Genomic DNA, 17,691 nt, shown 5'->3' with positions numbered 1-17,691 from the left:
AACGAAGAAGTTAGTGCATGCCCTAGTTACTAGTAGAATTGACTATTGCAACAGTTTACTATATGGTTTGCCGCAAACACAGTTGTCTAAGTTACAGCGAGTCCAAAATACAGCTGCGCGCCTTATTTGCAATGTTTCCCGCTTTGATCACATATCGCCGGTGCTTTTCAGGCTTCACTGGCTGCCAGTGCATTTTAGAATTAGATTTAAGATATTAGTAATTACATTCAAAGCTATTCATGGGCTTGGGCCGGAATATATCAATGATTTAATTGGTGTTAAGAGTGCATCGCGCTATTCTTTGAGATCAAACAATGAGCTTCTCCTTGAGTTGCCACCGGAGAGAACTAAGAGAACATTGGGGGACAGGGCTTTTTGTGTTGCCGCCCCGAAGCTATGGAACTCGCTCCCCAGTAAAATTCGCAACAGTGGATCTTTGAACAATTTTAAGAATATGTTAAAAACTCATTTTTTTAGGCTCGCTTTTATACTTACGATTTAATAGGAATTAATTTTTAATTATCCAAATATTTCCATTTAGCTATATTATCTAGTTTTTTAATTTTTATTTATCTATTTTTATTGTAGGTTTCATTTTATATTGTTGTGCTTTTTAGTTTTTTAATCATTGTAATGCGCAGGTGATCATATATTCATGTAATCTGCGCAATATAAATGTAAATTATTATTATTATTATTATTATTATTACACAAGTGGATACGCATGCTCAGAGACTTTGGCTTGGTTGCAACTGCTGTGCACAGTCTGCTATTTGTCTTTCCTCCTGAAGAGCGAGAAGATTTGACTATGAGGGTCTATGAGATTACTCAAACATCATTGACTGCAAGACGAGGGCAAGATATGGGCATTAGAAAACACCAGTAAACATTATTTAATATATAAAAATATTAAATAACGTTTTCTGGTGTTTTCCAAACTAAGCGAATTAGTTAATCATAAACTGAACACGCTTAAAGACAATTATCCCATTCCCATTTCATTTCTTTTTTCCCAATTCCCAGTGAGCAAATCCCAGTCCCAGTGACTCAATCCCATTTTCCCAGGGCAAAAACAGGCCAATCCCAGTTCTCATTTTACCCCTTCAGGACCCTCCTATAATACATAAGTTCAGCAGAAATTTTCTTCTTGCAACAACAGCATGCAGGAAAGTTGGCAGCCTTTTACTTTGCTTCTTGCCTTCCTCGATTGCACAAGGAAGAGAAGTTTTTGTTTGGATCCTGGTTTGCAAACCTTCCCTCAATTTCTCGCACTATGGTCTGCCATCTTGCCATCTAGGAAGTATCTAGGAAGTATCTTTCAACGGACATCTCTAAGACATTAGTACATGCCATGATTACAAGTAGAATTGATTACTGTAATAGTTTGCTATGTGGTCTCCCGGACAACTCTTTAAACAAACTTCAGCGAGTTCAAAACGCAGCAGCCCGGCTTATAACTGGAACAGCAAAGTTTTCTCACATAACTCCGGTGCTCCGCTCCCTTCACTGGCTTCCCATAAAACAAAGAGTACAATTTAAAATGTTAATTTTAGTTTTTAAAGCTATTAATGGCCTAGCTCCTAATTATATTAGTAATTTAGTTAACATTTTACGCCCTAGCAAATATTTGCTTCGTCGAAACAATGAGATACTACTGGAACCATACAATGGTAAAACCAAGAAAACGCTAGGTGACAGGGCGTTTGCCGTGGCAGCCCCCAGGCTTTTCAATTCACTCTCTCGTGAAATCAGACACGAGACATGTTTTAACACTTTTAAAACTAAGGTTAAGACTTTTTTGTTTCGCACGGCTTTTTGTTAATTTTACCTAACTTAATTGCTCATTATCTTATTTTAAGACGGTGTAATTAGTTTTTATGAGGTATTTTAGCTTTTATATGATGTATATAGTTTTCTTATAGCATTGTGTTTATAGTTTTTCAGGTATCTTGATGTAACGCGCATTTGATCATATTCGAATGTTAATTTGCGCGCTATAAGCAATAAAATTATTATTATTATTACTATCTTTAAAGCTCAAAAATGTTACCGCTGCCTTGTAAGCACTGGGCCTGATGATAGTGAATTAAGTCCTACTAATTTTAAATTTCGACGTCTGAATCAATCGTCGAACTTAATCTTAATTAAAGTTAATCCTTTTAGTGATCATGGTATTTTAAAACTATTTTTAATTGTGACAAACATATTTATGCTAATTTACTTGTATATATTAACTCGCACTTGAAAATGACCTCGAGAAGGTTGAAACATCGTAACTTTTTATCCTTAGTTTTTATCATAAAATCGATTTCCAAGAATTTACTCATCAAGATAAACCAAGGAAACAAAAAAAACTCAAATAGAAATTCCAGTACAGAACAGTATACAGTACAGAAGAGTGTTGTTTAATGTAGTCTTTATTAACCCAGTTTGAGGTCCATATCCTACGTTACAACCTGCTTTTATTTCACTCTATTTTATGCATGCAACTTTGCAACTTTTTTAAAATTGGTTTTGAATGTTCTTATGTTGCTCTCGCCCATAAAGACAGAACACAAGGCAATCGCCATTTTACCACTAAACTCCCTCTCCGCATTGCGTGTACATATATATCCAGGATGATAACGTCACTCACACAAACTTCTGTTTCCAGTTTCTGACATCCTAACTTATACCCTCTCTGAGAAAAACGGTCATCCCTGACACTTATAAAGAGTAACAATGACTTGGAGAAAAAGGCATCATAATCATTCCGAGGTACAACAGTCGTGAGAAAATGCCACGTCGGAGTTTCCCTTTGTTTCCTTGTAACAAAACTAAGTTGAAGACTATAATTGCTTTTGAAAATTCACTGCCTTTTTCCTTTTCACATTCAGGGTATCAACGCTAGCACAAATTAGCCCCAGCTTCTTAAGTCTCCGTTAAACAAGGGCTGTTGTCACCTTTGCAACTTACTTACAACTGCATGAATCCTTTCTTCCCAGTGAGAACACAGTTTACCAGGAATGCCCTGTTCACTCAGATTGCGTACTAGTACTCTATCACCAGACTGAACTCCTGACTATGCTTTTTGACTCTGGTGCTCCCTTAGCCAGCCTTCTTGCCTGTGAGTATGTCAGCTTCCAGCATCGCTTTGTGCCACTTTGCTACATATTGGGAATGATTCTGTTGCTGGATTTTCCTTGAATTCTGAAGAGTAAGTCAGTTGGTAGTTGAGGAGGGTGTTCGAATAATGGGAAGAACGGTGAATATCTGGTAGGTTCATACCTCTTGCAGTTATACATGTGAATTACTTGATTTAGATGATCTGCCCAGCGTGGTTTCTGTGTAAATTGTTACTGGTAAGGTGCAGAGCATACTCAAAAGGATGCAGTTAAATTGCTCTACTTGACCATTACCTTGTGGGTGATATGGGGTGGTGCGAGAATGTACTACCCCACATAAATTTTCTGTCTCCTGGTGAAGGTGGTTTTTGAACTCTCCTCCCTGCTCAAGATAAATCTTTAATGGAAAGCCAAACCGTGAGATAAAATCATTGTACAATTTTGAGCAACTGTTCTGGCTGAGTTTTTTTTGTTGGTATAAGCTTGCACATAATGAGTGAAATGGTCCATAACACCAAGGACCAAATAGTGCAGTGGTCTCAATAGGTTGTAATGGGGCTCTAGTCGTGAGAGTGGATGAGTTACGTTTAACACATTGATAGACATGTCCAATATAGTGTGCAACGTCTCTCTCTGCATGCGTGGCCAGTAAAACGTTCTCTTGCAAAGATGACCAAGATGACCAAGATGACCCATCTTCTCATGAAGGTAAAGTAACTTTATTTAACATCGGTAGTTCCTTCAGCTACGAGGCTGGCATCAATGGAAGCTGACGGTGCACCCTTTACCCCCCTCCCTCTGTCAGTGCTCTGTTTTACAGGTATTTAAAGCTATATCTACACAGATCAGAGGAAAGTCGAAACAGACGTTTAAGTCACCAACAATCGAACCAGGGACCTCTGGCTCCAAAAGCCGCGCACTAGCCAACTGAGCCACGACTGCTCCTATCGCTTTGTGCCACTTTGCTACATATTTGGAATGATGCTGTTGCTGGTTTTTCCTTGAATTCTGAATGGAGGACCAATGAATGAAATTTCTTTGGATCAATGATTGAAGTGTGAGTTCCTTTCCGTCTTTTTAGCACCCATCCTTGTCAACTGAGAGATGGTCCCATTCATGAAGAAGCAGCTTTGTCTCGTGTAACTCTTTTTCCTTTTCTTCTTTGTTTAGGTATTGGCCATGCTGGACCAAGTTTACAGTGCCTTCCTCTTGGAACTTTGCAGAACAAGAAAAAGCTTGAATGACATCATGTGGTACCACCTCAGTGCAGGGCTGCATGTAATTGTTTCCACCTAAGGGTACCCTGGATAAGCTGTCAGTGTCAATGTTGGTTTTCCCTGGGCGATAGTGAATTGTGAAATTAAAATTGACCAAGTCTCCTACGTAACGTAGCTTTGCAGTTGACAAAACGTACGTTACACTTTAGAGCTTGGGGGTAGTAGAGATAGTCCCTAAATTGATCACATACAGCCCATTTCAGCAATAGAAATTCCAACTTTCTGTAGTGGAGGTGGTTTGGAAACCGTATGCAATAACACAAAGAACATCAACCTGATACTGGTACGACACTTTACCCAGCCCATCGTGGAGGCATCAGTGTGTAGGACAAAAGGTTCCTCAAAATCTGGGTAGGCCATTACTGGAGCACTGGTGAGACAGTCTATAAGATTTTGTAATGCAGATTGATGAGTGTTAGTCCAATCAACAGGACACTTTAGGGACAACTGTCCAGTGTCTTTCCTTAACATCTGCTTCTTCATCTCTTCACAGCATTCAGCAGGTGTTTCGACTAGAGCGAAAACAGGTTTTTCAATCCTAGAAAAGTTCTGGGTGTATCGGTGGTAGTAATTTAGGAAACCCATAAGTTTGCGTACCTCGCTTACTGTCTTCAGGATAGAATCCTTAAGGGGAAGAAGTGACATAATACTGGATGAAAAACTCAACTTTATTCAACTTGCTCACATCAAAACACTGTGAAAAACGTTCAGCCCCAAACCCCATGATACCCTGCAATTCTCACAGGATACCCAATCATAACTAACTATTAAGTTTAAAAAAAAATAGCAACAGTTAAACACTTGCATTGTTCTTTTCAATGTCTATTTCATGCTAGCTTGCCATTTTCAAAGATGCTCAACAGTTTGTTTGGAGAGGATCCATGCTTTGTTGAGCAATCGGCAAGCTGTTGACTAGCCTCAACCCATTTGACATTAGCGACATCTCCTGTTTGCTAAAATTTTCCTTTATGGCTGACAGCTCCAAATATAAACTGTTCTTGCTAACCACTTTGTTGGACTTTATGGCATCCAAAAGAGACTTGCAATCTGTTACACATTTTATATGCAGCAACTGGGGTCAGCCACACCATAAGCCAACTCACCGAACAAGGTTGCTAAGAAAACTCCAAGGTCAATCCCATCAGCCATTGCCAAGGTCTCAGCTGCTAGGGTACATCTCACAACTCTTCTAAGTGTCTTGGATTTCCAACAGATGGGGATGCACCTCTCATCTTCTCCTTCCAGGAACACAATCTGTCCTCCTTGGGACCCATTATCCACAGTGACTGTAGTTCCATGAGATGCATCATCACTGTATATTTATTTAATAGGTGTAAGTCTCTCTCTCCCAAATTCTGGAATTTCAGTTTCATACTCTGATTTCACCCCTTTAATGAAACTCCTGGTCCAAATATCGGCGAATTCTTAAAAGTGGAAGGAGCCATCTTGTTGTGGTGATCAAATCCTCAGTCAGTACGTATATGCAAAAGAGCTAAAAGTAAATTGCTTGCTCTGCTACCAAGAAAAACTCAACTTTATTCAACTCGCTCACACCAACACTCTGTAAAAATTGTTGCCTTTAGAACTGAACAGACTATCTCATGAGACCCTGCAATTCTCACAGGGTACCCAATAGATGGGTACAACTTGTACCCCCCTCCAGAAACCACAGGTTTAAGAAACACAACTTAATTCTCTCTTGAACAGTTTATACTTCCGCTGTGTCAATTTAACTCCTTGATCTCGTAAGAAATTAAGGACTTTGCGCATATGTTAAAAAAAAAAAATTCTTCAAATGTTGCACTAAACACAATATTGTGTCATCCAGATATGGCACACAGACTGTGTCCCTTAAATCTCCTTGGCAGTTCTCCATAAATTGCTGGAATGCCACTGGGGCATGTGACAAGCCAAATGAGATTTGCACCCATTCATAAAGGCCCCAGTGAGTGATGAAAACTGTTAACGGCTGACTTTTGGGACTCACAAACCCCTGGTGGTATGCTTTACCCTGGTCTAGCACCGAATACCAATCGTTTCTACGGAGGTTGTCCAAAGTCTCTAATCCTGGGGATTGGTTGGTGATCAGGCAATACATCTCTGGTGCAAAATTCCTCATCACATGAAAGATCTCACTACATTTTCCTTTTCCAAATAAATCAAACCCTACCGGTATTTGCTTTCAGAACAATATTCAAAAGTAACCTGAAAATAAATGTTGTTACTGGGTTGCCAGTATGGCAAACCCAGTCAGAATCTGGGTTGGTTTTTTTTTTTTTTTTTTTTTTCCCATGTTGGTAAAAGTCTTGACTATCACTCATCGAGAGGGTAGTGGGAAATGCATAGATTTCTCTGGTGGACACAGTATGATTAACTTAACCGGCAATGGCGTCGAAAGTCATGTAACGCGAATGGCGTTTTAGTGGATCTTTGAACAAAATATACCCTTATGAATCTCAATAATGGCAAGTCATTTGGATACTGAACAAGAGAGGCGGTGGAATCTTAAAGCGACGAGTAATGGACTTCGACAACTATCTGTCGCTCGTCGAGCCGAAATCAAAGTGAGCTGCATTTCTAAGATGTTACCAAGTGTGCTGTTATGTAGAAAGTTCTGTAGAACACTGAAACCAAATGGAAAATTATCTGGTAACTTATGGGTTCAACAAAGACAGAGAACGAATCGAACACCTTAAGTGGATCTGAGATCAACTCTGCACAGTCTTCAGGTAAAAAAAAAAATGGAAATGTGACAGCTAAGAATTATTTGAAAGAAAGTTTGTCGTCTCTTTTGTGCTTCATTATTCAAGGAAAAGGTTCTTCATGGAAACGGTTTGATCCTGAAGTTTTAGTTTGTTGTAATATTGCGCATATTTGACACGATTGAGTTTTTTTCTCTTCACGCACGTAATGAAATAGGAAGAGGTTTTTGCCTCTAATAGCAAATATGTTGTTTGTTTCAAAAATTTGTTTGCTGGAAAAGGTGGCCTTTATGAATTCATCATGTTTTATAATATGCGAGCTTAACTGGATAGCAATAGTAAAGCATTTTCGTGTCAAAATGAGGTTAGCGTTTTTCTGTTGTGCTAACTTAATTAAATCTAAATGTACATTCTGCCTCGTGAGTTTGTTATTCTCGTTAACCAGCAATGGCCTCGAAAGTCATTGCAACGCGAATGGCGTTTTACTGCATCTTATGCTGTTTGTTTCAATAAAATGTTTCGCTGGAAAAGGATTCTGTGATATTTTCTGCCTTTGTGAATTATAATATCATGTTGTGTATTGAATTTTCGAAAATTTCGAATTTTTGAAACGTGATATGGGAGGATATTTTTAGTATTGCTCTGTAAGCAGCAAAGATTTCATGAAAATAAACAGGTCTGTTGGAAGCGTGCTTGAGTTTCAACAAAATGAGCCCCAAAATCAGCAAAAAATTTTCACGCCGGTGAATAATAAAGTAGCTGCTATTTCCAAAATGCTGGATTACCTTGGTGATAAATAACCTCGTCTTGGAGAGTAAATTTTTGACTTTGCAGAAACAATGGTGGGCAATTGTGATCTTTGTTTTGAATTCGTCATTTATTGTCAAACAACACTTGACACAAAAAGAAACTTACAATAACCCGGTATCTTTTGACACAGATGCTTCACTGTTTGGCAAGTAAACATGCTGCGGTAACTTAATCACGGCGCCCGCTGAATTCCGGCGATGTCACTTTCGATTTTGCGATTTATTTGTGCAGGCAAACGTACAATAACAAAATTGAACGTAGCAAAAATCTCCCAAAATGTTTGTCGCTGATCGTAACTGTTTATATTCTATATTCACGGTTCAAAATTAATGTTGTTTTCATGTCGTAAATATGTTATTCGCGAGCGACCGTCCTTGAAACTTCCTTCTGCTCTTTCTAAGAACTCTGTATCAATATTTATTTACCTTTGCATCAATATTTGTTTTTGCATAAAGCAAGCTAACAAAATTTGTACCTTGCTGAGTTCGCATTTGTTAGCATTAATAGTATTTTCGGTCCAATGCTTCTGTTTTGCAAAGGGGTATAAGTTTAAGGTCACCCATGCATACACTAACCCCGCCGGAGAGGGCTTAACTTTAGTAAACTTTAGTATTACAAAGCTGTCAGATGCTCAGAGGGCACGCTTAAACTTCTGGTGAAAAGAAGTTGTGAGGGAGCTTGAAAATTATCAGAAGCCAATGTTTCTCACTTCCCATTTATTTTCTTCAATCTTTCTGGGTTCAGTACTTTGCTAGTAACCACATGTCTTCTCAGGCTATTTACCCAAGACTTATTACGCTACATATTATGCAAGGACAGATCTGTTTCGTCGTACGAACGTGTGAGGACCTGTGAGCCAAAGGGCCTCTGCTGGTATGACTTCTGGGTGACCCCTTAAATGGTCGTAATGACCCCCCAACTTGAAAAAAATTGTCTGGAACGGTGCATGTACCACAGGCAACCCAGTTTACCCACACGGAGAGTCTAGTTATTAACTATAACTAAATTATTATGCTATAGTTCTTCTCCCCTTGTCTCTCTTTTTTTTTTTAATTAAAATGAACGAAAAAGAGTATTTGGGGCTAACTCGAAAATCTCACGGTTTGTTTAACCTCTAGGCTCCAAATAATTACTATTCCTTGTTATCCTATTGTAAATTTTCATTGTATATAATATTTTTTCTAAGTGTGAGTCAATAAAGATTATTTTCTGGTCGGGTCTTTTTGTTTAGTGCACTGAAGTCCACACACAGTCTCAAACTTTGGCCCTTCTTTTTCACACAAACCACAGGCGAACTATATGACAATGTAGGCCTTCACTTGTGGGTAAAGTGGCTTAGGTACTGCTACTTAATTCCTCTGTACAGGAATGTGATCAGCAAGGTGTAACAGTTCTAACAGTTCCTTGATACATCCAATATCATTGCCATTGCTGGCAAATGAATCTTGCTCCTCAGTCAGTAAAGTAGACCCACAATATCTATGTCCTTAATTTGTTATGAAATACTGAAAGGTTTTCAGCTTGCACAGAACCTTGCACTTCATTCGGTGATTCACCAGGCATGTTTTCTGATCTCCTCTCCTGGTGTGCTTCATGGGTCCACTCAGAGTCTTTCAATGTAACTTCAAGTGGTGTAACTGATTGGAAGAGTTGTAGTCCACCGAGCGAGGTTCCTGCTCTAAGTACAATATCATGGTCAGTGTTGTTAACAATGTCAATTTCAACTTGACATGACTTTTCTGTCTTCATAGTTACAAAGTCTCTGGGACCTCCAAACCACTGGGCCAAGGGCAGGTCTCATGCAGCTCAGCAATACTGGTGTTAATCCTTCTACTCTTGGTCCTGTATTTGTTCTGCAAGTGACTTTTTGGGTTTGTCTCAGAGGTATAATTGTAATGCTATGTTTCATGGTCTTAATGGAGCAAAGTTTAATTTGATTCAGGCTTTGGATGAAATTCACAAGCTTGAAGGCATGTTGGCTGTCAAAGCCAGTGCAACTAGAAGTAATTAACTGCTTCCTTACATCAGTCTTAGTAACAGTTTTCATAATCTCTTCTGTCACATTGCATCCATTGTAATTAACTTTACCACAGCCGTTACATCAGAGGCTCTTGTTGCTGTTACTGTTGACTAGTCCATGTCCCAAGGGAAAAGCCATTTGTCGTTCTTGTTTCTGTTTCAAACTCAAAGGATCAATGTTTTCTGAATCAGTGCTGGCCCATAATATTATTAAATTCAAAATCTGACTCTTGACTTTTAAAATTCACTTTGTTACACATATCCAACGCATGGAGTAGGACCTGCCGGGGTGACTCATTGCTTCTTTGAAATACAGTAGCTAGTTGCTGATAAACTTCAGAGGCTGCCTTCTCTCTGTAGTGTACACAGAGAATCCACCGCAACTTTGTAAATGAGAGGTCGCTTAATTAAATGGAAACATGGGTCGTAAAATTTGAGTGGATTTTTAAATAAGTCACAGCATGGTTTTATACAACCCTGAAACGTAGTTACAGTGCTTTGAATCAGCCTGAAATATCGTCATTTTGTTAAGCAAATCGCCCCCTTCAACTTGAGAATAAAGTCAAGGCTATGACTTTCAGGGACATAATCATACAAAACATGCACCCCTTCATGGACCTGGTCCATGGACTACCTCTGTGGACCACTTCTCATTTTGTACAGTTACAAGCAGAAAAACCTTTAGACAAGAAAGAGAAGTGATCCTAGCAGACAATTTAAGCAATTGTCTCTTACAGAAACATGAAAAATTCAGGTGCCATAGCAGCGAGACTACAAAGGAAATTTATATCGATAACATCAAACTAGAGGAAGCAGCAGGAGAAAAGCTGCTCGGAGTTGTCATTGACTCAAACCTTTCATGGAATTTACACATTGACTATTTGATTAAAAAATTGAACTCTAGAATATGTCTCCTTAAAAGAGCAAAGGCTTATTTAACCTTAGCTTGCAGGAAAATGTTATATAATGCCCTCATAAAGGCAATACTAGAGTATTGTTGTACAGTCTGGGGTAACTGTACCGTTGATAATCTTGAAAGAGTTTTAAGACTACAGAAACGATGTGCTAGGCTAATTTTGGACGCTGATACTCATGAAAACTCAGTTAAGCTTTTTAGCAAATTAGATTGGCTGTCTATAGACGATATTATACGTATTAGGAAGCTTTGTATGCTTCATAAAATAAATCAAGGACATTGTCCAGCTTATTTTAATAATTACATTGAATATATAGGTAATACCCATAATTATACACGAGATCTGTTTCCAATAACAATATAACAACACCAGCCTGTAAAAGGAACTCTGGCCTTAGAACGTTTCATTCAAGCACTTGCTGTTTGTGGAACACTCTTGATGCCAATTTGCACTTCAAGAAGGTTTATTCTGGAGTTGCCATTTTATAACAAAACTCCCTCTCTACATTGTGCATACATATATATCCCGGATTATAACGTCACTCGCACAAACTTCCGTTTCTGGTTTCTGATATCCCAACACTTACCCATCACCTTGTTCAATGGAGCCACTGGGAACTACATAAGCAAGTCTACTTTGATCTCCTAAACGTGTGACATGCATGGATTTAATATATTGCATCTGTTTGTTTGCAGTAAATGGTGATGTTGCTTCTCAAGGAACAATTCTAAAGGATAATGATGTTATTTGTAACAGAGTGCACAGGTTAGCTATCATGCATTTATAAAACAAGAGAATGTCAACTGTCCTGTGGACCCCATCTTAGTAGTCATCATTGGTATTAAGTCACAGGTTACAGTTTTAACTTTTGAACAGTTACCCAGGCATGCAGTTACCCACGTAGACTCCCAAGTCTTACTTAAAACTACCATGTAAGGAAAAAGAGGACCTGAAGTTGATGTTTGTGCTGGTTTACATTTTTGTTAACTTTGCTCTTTAACGTTTTTGTCTTTATTCGTTAGACACGAGCCTCCTGTAGCTGGTAATACTTTACAAATTGTTGAGTTGACTGATGAACTTGTTGTACTTAATAAACCATCTTCAATTCCAGTAAGTTAAGTGTTAAATAACAGCCTTTATTACATATTATGTGTGGATATCAGTGTGATAAAGCTGTGACTAAAAATGATACCGTGAAGTGCAGTGAAATGATATCGTATCACTTCACGGTTTGAATTGCCTAATCAAATAGACTGTAATAATTTGGTTGGACCAATCGGGTTGCACGTTATATCTTAGCTGTCACGCCTGGCACCAAATTTGGCGGGAAGAATTGTTTGGCAGTTTTATCAACAAAATGGCTGCTTCAACTTGGTGGCTTGATTTTTTTCAAGCGTGTAATATGTAATAAACAAATTATTACATGTTAAGAGCCTGATGTCGTTTTTACTCACGCGTTTTAAATACCACATCGCTCGCAATATGGTATTAAAAACGAGTGAATAAAAACGATATCAGGCTCTTAACATGTAATAATCTATATTTACCATTCTGTAAGATATGACTCCAGACTTTAAATATACAACAATTCATATTTGAAGGGGTAGTTTTCCAAGAAATAATTCACTTGGAAAAAACTGTGAAAGCTGGCAAACTCATGAAATGCACACTCTGTTCATCCACTTGGCACATCCCACAAATCTCCTTTGCAGCTGTGAATAGATATCGGTACTATTGCTAACCAGATTGTTCAGCTGGATGACCACTGGACGTAAATACAGGAGAGTGAGTTCAAACCCCTATCTGGACCAACACAAGGTCGTAAAGTAGTTAAACTTTGAAGTCTTTTCAGATAAAGACCTTGAAAGATAAGCCCCATCTCACAACTCTTGTTTGTTGCAAAAACCAAGAGTCTACCCACTGTTTAACAGTGTGTCCAGAATGCACCTAATTAGATGCACATCCGATTTTGACATCCAACAGTGTCCCTTTAAATGTAGGACTTCGTTACTTATTCCTAACAGTAAGGTAAGTGTAAATGTTAGCATTATTTTTAGCTTAGGGTAAGTGTAGCTGTTTATCCTTACTTGATCAGCAGCATTTGGGAGAAACGACTGTTGCTGATCATGAGGTTGGGGTGAAGAGCAAGGGGACAATGTACTGTATTAGGTCAGCGCATGAGAGGGTTAGTGGTGTAGACAAAACATTTGGTATGCCGTGGCCTACCCTGTGGCCTAGTCTATGGCCTACCGGTGGTCAAATAAAAAAAAAAACGCAGAGCATTGCCGCAAATCTTTCAACGTTAGGACTGTCTCACCAACGAGTTACTTCTGCTGTTTTGGCGGCCACCGTTTGATCAGTATTAACCTACTGATAGAACAAGGAATCGAGGAGCAGAAGGCCTTATAAACTCAGAAATACAATGTATGTATTATTTTACATACCTCACATGTGAGCCGTCCACAGACATTTTCCACGTGAGAAAAGCGGGGTTTCAAAAAGAAACTGGAACCCAGTCCACAACAATCGCTGGTTTTCTTTACTGTCATGCAATGGTCAGACTAGTCGTGATGATGTTTGCCCAAAGTTGAGTTTATCCAATTCCTTGTTCTATCAGTAGGTTAATACTGATCAAACCATTGCCGCCAAAACAGCAGAAGAAACTCATCGGTGAGACAGTCCTAACGTTGAAAGATTTGCGGCAATTCTCTGTTTTTTTTTTTTTTATTTGACCACTGGTAGGCCATAGAGTGGGCCACAGGGTAGGCCATGGCCTACACCATGGCCTGTCCTAGTACATCCGGGAATGTAAGACAACGAGTGTGAATTGTGTAGGTGTCCTTTGCTGGATTAAAGAGATTTGTTTAGACCTTTGTGGCTCACCTAAGTGGCTCTGATATCCAACAAATTGGCAACAAGGATGGCGAATTCAGTAGAAAGAGCGCTGCCTCCTTTAGATTTGACAGGGTCACTGTCTCAGGCGAGAATCGTACCAATATTACATCGATGGCAAGGGAATTACGAATGCTGCCCGCAAAAAAGCTCAATACAACAACGACAAAACCTTTATGCAAGTGTCTTGAGTATTAAATTATGAATGTTAATTAAAACCTACAACGATATCCTATGAGATTAAAAATTAAAATAAACATAATGACAGTTGCACAACTGTCGTCAAGCACTTTAGCTAAGTCTCTTTGTCTTATTTTTTTAATGAAAAGATTCAAGTTATCACTATATTTATGAGCACGAGATAATTTGGACCACAAATATGGACCCTGGTATCGCAAAGAGTGCTTCCCACATCTAACAGATTGAAATCTTGGTAGCTTAAAATCATTTTCATTACGAAGCTAATATCTGGCTTCATTTTCTTCAAAGATGTCCACTACATGTACATAACTAGGCAATAGTTTGTATTTCACTTTATACACCATTATAGCTATATCCTGAAGCCTCCGGTTATATAGAGTAGTCAATTTAGCTTTCTCAAGGAGTTCTTCATATGTGGCTGATTTTTCCTTAAATACAATGCGGAGAGGATGCTTTTGAATCCTTTCCAGTTTCCTTCGATCTGATTTAGTACACAAGTTCCAAACTACATGGCAGTAAGTCAAATTGGGTAAAATTGCAAAGTTTGGCAGGTATGGAAGTTCAAGATATTTACGAAGATCTTCAAGATCCTGGACCGATTTACACAGAGACCGATGATGTCTTCTCATTGTGTCTTTGAAACTGGATGCTCATTTTCGCGTCGACGACAATGTCCCATATGAGCTAGCACCAATGCAGGGGGAAACATCTGACAAATTCATGGTCCATTGACACAAACAAGCTTGTCATTGCAATTTTGGTGAATCTTTCAACGAAAATCTACAGGATCAACTGATTGAAAAATTGGCAGATATTGAATTGAAGAAGAAATTGCTGGAAGTTAATATTACTCTGGAGGCTGCATTAGATAAAGTTCGTAGGTGGGAAGCCTCGTGTTAGCAAGTGAAGCAAATGGAGCCCTGAACAGGCACTAATGTGGTTGGGAAAACCTCGGGAAATGGATCCAAAGGGAACTTTGGCAAAACGTGTTTTAATTGTGGCCAAGAGGGGCACTTCGCTAGGGACAGGAGTTGCAAGGCTCATGGACGAAAAAGTGCCAAATGTGATAAGTATGGTCATTATGCTAGTTGTTGCAAAGGAGGTAAAAGCTTGAAGCCTGGAAAACAAAGCACCCGCCAACAATCGAAAGGAAGCTAAGGCAGGGCGTCCAGGTAAAGGAAGACAGGCCAATTGTGTGTAAGGTCCGTTTGAGAATTCAGGTGAGAATTGCTTTCACTATAGAGGAACAGACATGCACTTTGTCATCTGATGCTGAGCCAGTGATATCTGTAAGCATTGGTAGCATCAGCAGAAACATGTTGATTGATTCAGGTTCAGCAAGTAATCTAATACATAAGGGGTTAAAGATTGAGTTACAACCATGTACAAAAAAGCTGTATGGTTATGGAGGCCGAGAACTTGAAGTTAAAGGCCAGTTTCGGAGAGAAGTGTCCATAACCGAGAGAAAGATTGTAGCAGATTTCATTGTGGTCAAGTTCTCGGAGAGGGTGTTTTGAAGCAAGTTAGTGAAAAACAATTGTCTGTGAACGCTGACAAGTGCACCTTCTGAATGACAAGAGTGGTGTTTATGGGTCTTTTGCATAGCAAGCATGGAATCGGGCCGACTGAAGAAAAAGTGAGAGCCATTGTTGAAGCAAGTTAATCGCAAACGGCTTCAGAAGTTCGGAGCTTCTTGGGGCTCATGGGATTCAGTGCCAGGTCTATTCCAGATTTTGTGACAACAGCTGATCCCGTAAGGAGACTTGCACGAAAAGGATAGCCATTCGTCTGGGGAGAGGAGCAGGAGATTTCATTTCAGAAATTGAAGGGTCAAGGTTGCCAGTGCACCAGTTTTTGCATACTTTGACAAGAACGCATTTGCTCATGTTATTGCTGATGCTAGTCCCATGGGACTTGGGGCAGTACTTGTGCAAGTGAAGGGTGGAGAGAGTCGTGCCATCTGCTACGCCAGTCAAAGTTTGAGTCAAGTGGAGTGTCGTTTACAGTCAAACGGAGAAGGAAGCACTCGCCTTGGTGTGGGCCTGTGAACACTTCCACCTCTACCTGTATGGGTTACCCCAGTTTAACCTTGTGACCAACCATGAAGTTCTGAAAGTCATATATTCAAACAAGTCAAGACCCTCAGCTAGGATAGAGCGACGGGTTCTGCGTCTTCAACCCTATAACTATCGAGTTTGTTATGTGCCTTCAAGAAAGAATATAGCAGATGCTCTTTCCAGTTTTACAAAGATATCTGCCTCAGATCAGTCCATAAAACATGATAGATATGTGCATTTGGTAGCTCTGCACGCTATTCCTACTGCTTTGAGAATCAAGGAGATTGAACGGAACTCGGCGCAGAATCCATAGTTACAATCCGTTAGAAATTGTGTCATTGAAGGCAAATGGGACAGTGCTACAAGTCATACTTGCTTGTGTGCAATGAATTGACGTTTGTTGGCCATGTGATTCTTCGAGGAAGAAGTTGTCCCCCAAAGTCTTTGCAAGAGAGTTGTTAGTCTGGCGTATGAAGGGCACCGGGGAGTTGTTAAGACAAAGGAAAGACTTAGAGCAAAGGTCTGTTGGCCAGGAATGGACCGTGATGCAGAGAAAAGATGTGCGGAGTGTTACGGCTGCCAGCTAGTTACCAGGAATGTCCCACCACCGCCAGTGAAGCAAACAACTGTGGGAGGAAGTGGCCATGGATCTACTAGGTCCATTACCATCTGGTGAACATCTGTTAGTTCTTGTTGATTATTATAGCCGGTGGATAAAAGTTGATGTCTTCCGAACAACCACCAGCAAAGCCATCATTCATTGCTTGGATGCCCAATTCGCAAGACATGGATTACCTAAAGGTCTGCGTACAGACAATGGCTCAAACCTGGTATCCAAGGAAGTAGAAGAATATTTAGAGGGAATGGGAGTTGAGTTCCGGTACATGAAACCTTTGGCTGAGGGCTAATGGCGAAGTGGAAAGGCAAAACCAATCATTGTTGAAATGTGTCAGAGCAGCTCACGCCGAAGGAAAAGCTCGGAGGGATGAGCTTAACAAGTTCCTGTTGGCTTACTGTTCAACACCACATTCAACCACAGGAAAGAGTCCTGTGGAGCTGTTGTTTAAGAGAAAGATTACATGTACCACTAAAATACCTGAGCTTGTTGATGTGGAGGAAGAGGAAACCAACACAAGTGATCAGGCAGTCCGTGATCAAGTAGTGTAATGGTTGGGGGTATGAGCTTGTTTTTGCGTTGAATTTGACCTTGGGATCTTGCGTTGAAATTTTGTGTTGAAATTTGTCCTTGGGATTCAAAATTCATGTTTTGTTAAAAATTCAAATAAAATTTTCACTAAAAAATTAATCTATATGTTTAAAGAAATTGAAGTGTGTTTAAATGATATTTAAGATTGTTTTGTCGATAAACTTTGTAAGTAAACTTTATGAGTAAACCCTGTTAAGTTTAGATCAGTTTTAAGCCCCTTTTTTTTAGCAATTTTATAACATTCATGAGTAAACTTTGTAAGTAAAGTTGAAGTTTGTTTAGATAGTTGCATAATTAAAAGGAAAAATCAACATTATTGAAAACTAAATAAAGGGGTTTTCCCATGATTTTTAACCAATCACAAACTTCACATTTTTGCTTCACAATTGTGAAATTTTTCAGTGGATTTTTTCAAATTTGTGAAAACCTTTTGTGTAATAGGTGATGCATGAAATGTGTTTAAATATTTCACATAAGTAAATGAAACAGGAAAAAATCACCATAG

General features: G+C 39.2%; 1 protein-coding gene across 2 annotated transcripts in view; it reads left to right on the top strand.

Annotated features, from left to right (window-relative positions):
• LOC137999224 (pseudouridylate synthase RPUSD2-like) overlaps positions 1-17,691 on the top strand; it is a 136,091-nt gene that overhangs the window by 65,912 nt on the left and 52,488 nt on the right. For both annotated transcript variants that reach the window (XM_068845068.1, XM_068845075.1), the window contains exons 5-6: positions 11,525-11,594; positions 11,852-11,939. In XM_068845068.1, the coding sequence (XP_068701169.1) occupies positions 11,525-11,594; positions 11,852-11,939 (158 nt within the window). The remainder of the gene's footprint in view (positions 1-11,524; positions 11,595-11,851; positions 11,940-17,691) is intronic.

Source organism: Montipora foliosa, chromosome 1, assembly GCF_036669935.1.
Source record: "Montipora foliosa isolate CH-2021 chromosome 1, ASM3666993v2, whole genome shotgun sequence".
Classification (NCBI taxonomy): Eukaryota; Metazoa; Cnidaria; class Anthozoa; order Scleractinia; family Acroporidae; genus Montipora; species Montipora foliosa.
This window is presented reverse-complemented; position numbering and strand designations above follow the sequence as displayed.